Source organism: Penaeus chinensis, chromosome 10, assembly GCF_019202785.1.
Source record: "Penaeus chinensis breed Huanghai No. 1 chromosome 10, ASM1920278v2, whole genome shotgun sequence".
Classification (NCBI taxonomy): domain Eukaryota; kingdom Metazoa; phylum Arthropoda; class Malacostraca; order Decapoda; family Penaeidae; genus Penaeus; species Penaeus chinensis.
The window spans coordinates 1,501,099-1,505,108 of record NC_061828.1 but is presented as its reverse complement, the minus strand read 5'-3'; the positions used below and the strand labels follow the sequence as shown (position 1 = coordinate 1,505,108).

General features: G+C 49.6%; 1 protein-coding gene across 1 annotated transcript; it reads left to right on the top strand.

Annotated features, from left to right (window-relative positions):
- Nucleotides 1-473: 473 nt before the first annotated feature.
- Nucleotides 474-4,010, top strand: LOC125029535 (laminin subunit alpha-1-like). The gene is made up of 6 exons (XM_047619478.1): nucleotides 474-494; nucleotides 754-996; nucleotides 1,475-1,638; nucleotides 2,040-2,136; nucleotides 3,272-3,472; nucleotides 3,939-4,010. The coding sequence occupies exons 1-6, from the start codon at nucleotides 474-476 to the stop codon at nucleotides 4,008-4,010; spliced, it is 798 nt and encodes a 265-aa protein (XP_047475434.1).

Below are 4,010 nucleotides of genomic sequence, written 5' to 3'. Positions count from 1 at the left end.
TCCCTCTCCATTGCTTCTTCCTTTCATCTTCGTGTATATACCCCGTGTCGGCGCCGCGTGTGCTGAATCCTCCGCCGGGCGCTTCCCAAACGGCGGCGTGTTGCGTGCGCCTCGGGGCAGACTCGTGGCTCTCTTGCTCCCCAACTCCCTCTTTGGGGCTGAGAGGCTGCCATGGGGGGGGGGGGTTCCTGATGCTCGTCCTGTTGCGTCGTTGCATCAGGCAATCGTTTATCTCGTAAGTATGGTCTTCAGAGGGTCGACTCGATCTTTCCGGCGCGGGCGAAATCATTGTGTTTGTCCGCCTTTCGTGTCTTTGTCGGTGGAGTTTCATCTCTCTTTTATTTACTGTTGGCTTGTTCGCTCTTTTTCTTCTCGTTCGTCATCGTCATTTGTTCTCTCTTCGTCCTTCGCTACCATCACCTTTTTTCTTTCACTCCTTGATGAAAACGAAACCCAATAAAGTGCACACAACGATGAAAAGAAACGCTGTCACAGTGTGAATAAGAACGTAACATGCGAACTGCATTTCCTATGACCATCTTCCATCATTTTATCTCTCTCCATCACTCATCCCTACCAATTCCCACTCTCACCATCACTCATCCTCACCATTATCTCCCTCACTCACCACTCTCACTCTCACCCACTCACCTCCACCCTTCTTTCCCTCACCCACCTCTTCCTTCCTCCCTCCCTCACCCCGCCCTCCTCTCCCCATCGTCTCTCGCCCACTCACCCCCTCCTCTCCCCCAGGTGTACCAGGTGGCCTACGTCATCGTGAAGAGCGCCGTGTCCCCTCGTCCGGGCAACTGGATCCTTGAGCGGTCTCTGGACGGCCGTCGCTTCGAGCCCTGGCAGTACTACGCCCTCACCGACGCCGAGTGCCTGTCCTTCTACGGCGTCCAGCCCACCCGCGGACGTCCCTCGTACGCCACCGACACGCAGGTCATCTGTACCTCCTACTTCTCCAGGCTGAACCCACTCGAGGGCGGCGAGGTGAGACGAGGGAACCGCTCCTCGCGTGGCCCGATGCTTTTTTTTTTTATCGTGCTCTTTTCTTCTTGTTATTCTTGTTGTTCTACTTTTTTATTCTTCTTCATATTTACATTCTTCTTTGTCTTCCTCTTCTTCTACTGCTACTACTCTTTTCCTTCTTTTCCTCCTCTTTCTTTTTCTAGTTTTTCCCCCCTTCTTCTCCTCATCGCATGTTCTGTGATGGGGAGGGGGGGGGGGGAGGTGCATGTAGCATGGGGCATTTTGGTGGTGGGAGTGGGGGGGGGAGAGGAGGGGAGGAGGTTCGTGAGTCGAATCTCTCGTGCTTGAGGTTCGTCTGCGAGTCGCCTCTCCTTTCCGGGAACCAATTGACGCATAAAGGCCTAAGGACGTCGTTCCAAAGGCCCCGCGCCAGGCTCCCCGCGGCCGCGCCTCCGCCTAGTCGCGTGCGAAGCCCCCTTAACCTCCGCGCCCTTTGCAGGTCCACACCTCCCTCGTGAACGGCCGCCCGGGCTCCGCCGGACCCTCGGAGGCCCTCAGGCAGTTCACGGAGGCTCGCTACGTCCGCCTGCGCCTCCAGAAGATCCGCACGCTCCACGGGGACCTCCAGGGGCGCTCCTCGCAGACAGACGCCTCCGTCACCAAGTGAGTGGCCAGCGGGCGTCCTCTCCGGCGCCGCCTGCAGGTAGTGCGCGGGCGGCGCTGGGGGGTGGGGGGGTTAGGTCGCAATTGCTTTCACTTTCTCTTCGGCCAAATGCTTGAGGGAATGAGTTTGTGTTTGTGCCAGAATTCCTGTCATGGTTTATACTATTTTGTTTTAAGCGGAATTTATGGCTCTTGAATACAATTGCGGTCGCCGCGAGAGAGCATTTCGCTGGCATCTCAGAATGAGCAATTCATTCACATTTCTCTCCCTTTTTATGCCTTCCATTCACCTCACAACCCGAATAACCCTCTTGTTATCTTGCCACTCGCCCTTTTCCCAAAGACCTTTTTTCTCACCCGCTTCAAACGCATCAAACCTCTAAACCCGTGCCGCTTCACAGGCGGTATTTCTACTCCATCAAGGACATCAGCATCGGCGGGCAGTGCGTGTGCCACGGACACGCCGGCAACTGCATTTCCGACGACGAGAATGAGAAGGTGAGTGCCGGGCGGCGTCGCGGGGTCACTGACCTCTGACCTCGCTTCGATTGCCCTTATTTTTCTGTTATTGTAGGCGCAGTTTTTCCTTTTTTTTAGCTGTTGTTTGTTTATTTCTCCTTTGATATTATTGGTATTATATTTATTTATCTGTTGATGTAATTGTTATTAAAAAAAAAAAAAAATGTTTCTCTATTCGTGAAGAATGGTAAAATACTCATCCGTGTAGATACTATGGTAAAAAAAGAAGAAGAAAAAAACCCACACACATAGCAAAAAAGTAGATTTATTGAAAAAGCGACTACATTTTCGAAATGCACCTGGATTCCATCTTCAAACCTGAAGATGGGATCCAGGTGCATTTCAAAAATGTAGTCGCTTTTTCAATAAATCTACTTTTTATATTGTGGGTTTTTTCTATTCATGTTATTGTTTTTTCTTTGGATTTGTTTATTTCTCTTCACATTATTTGCTGTTGTATTGATTTACTTATTTTTGTATGGATTGGTGTTTATGATTTTTGTTGTTACTGACTAAAATATATTTTTCATTGTTGTTATTACTTTGGGACTTTCGTCTGCAATTGTTGATATTAACTTGTTTTATTCTCAGTTATTCTCAGTTATTTTTAGTATTGGTTCTTGTGCACATCACTAATTAACAAACTAGAATGACGCTGATTAACGCCTCCGCCATAAGCCATTATCAACAAAAAGCAAAAACAGGAAGACAGAATAATAACAATAACCATAACTACAGCAGACGAACTTCACCTGCGCGCCAACAACTTACGATTACACAATTTAATAACCATAACAGTCTCACGTTTAGGAAGACTTACATTAACAACACTCAAAATCCACGTAATACGATAAACAAGAATATTTCCAACGACAAAAACATCATCGCAAACAACGATATCCCCTATCTCTCTCTTTTCCTTAATCCTTCCCTCCCTACTCCCTCCCTCCCTCCCTCCCTCCCTCCCCCCCCTCCCCCTCCCTCCCTCCCTCCCTCCCTCCCCTCCCTCCCTCCCTCCCTCCCTCCCTCCCTCCCTCCCTCCCTCCCTCCCTCCCTCCCTCCCTCCCTCCCTCCCTCCCTCACTCTCTCACTCTCTCCCTCCCTCCCCCCACAGCTGGCCCGATGCTCCTGCGTTCACAACACCTGCGGCGACAACTGCGACTCGTGCTGCCCTCTGTACAACCAGCAGCCGTGGCGCGCCGGGAACTTCAGCGACGGGGGCGTGTGCGAGAAGTGCCAGTGCCACGGACACGCCCAGGCCTGTCGCTATGACGAGGAGGTCGCTCGGCAGAGGCTGTCGCTTAATATGAGGTCGGTTGGTGTGTGTGTGTGTGTGTGTGTGTGTGTGTGTGTGTGTATGTGTGTGTGTGTGTGTGTGTGTGTGTGTGTGTGTGTCTGTCTGTCTGTCTGTCTTAGTGTCATGGATAATCTACTGAATAGAAATTGATTTATTTTGAGCAGAGTATGAATGCGAGTAGGGAATTGAAATTTAGATTGGATAGAAGGGATAGTGGTTTGAATGGATAGAGATAAACAGTTTGACAGGATTATTGAACATTAAATAAGCAGGGAAGTAGATACAGTGATGAAATTAATATAATGAAGGGAATGAAACATATAAATTGAATTCAATTGAGCTCAGTATAAACTAATAAACTGAACCAAGAGCATTCGTTTCCCAAGTTCCTGAGTCCACCTCAACACACTCTGAAACGACTTGAACACCCACTTGAACACCCACTTCTGAACCCATTGAACACCATCTGAACACCCACTTGAAGACCACTCTGAACACGCACTCTGAGCACCCATTTGAACACCCTCTGAAACCTGATGACACCCACTCTGATTGA

Coding starts and splice junctions, on each gene's coding strand:
- LOC125029535 (XM_047619478.1), top strand. CDS start 474: ATGAAAAGAAACGCTGTCACA. Junction 997..1,474: donor ACCCACTCGAGGGCGGCGAG/GTGAGACGAGGG, acceptor CGCCCTTTGCAG/GTCCACACCTCCCTCGTGAA. Junction 1,639..2,039: donor ACAGACGCCTCCGTCACCAA/GTGAGTGGCCAG, acceptor GCCGCTTCACAG/GCGGTATTTCTACTCCATCA.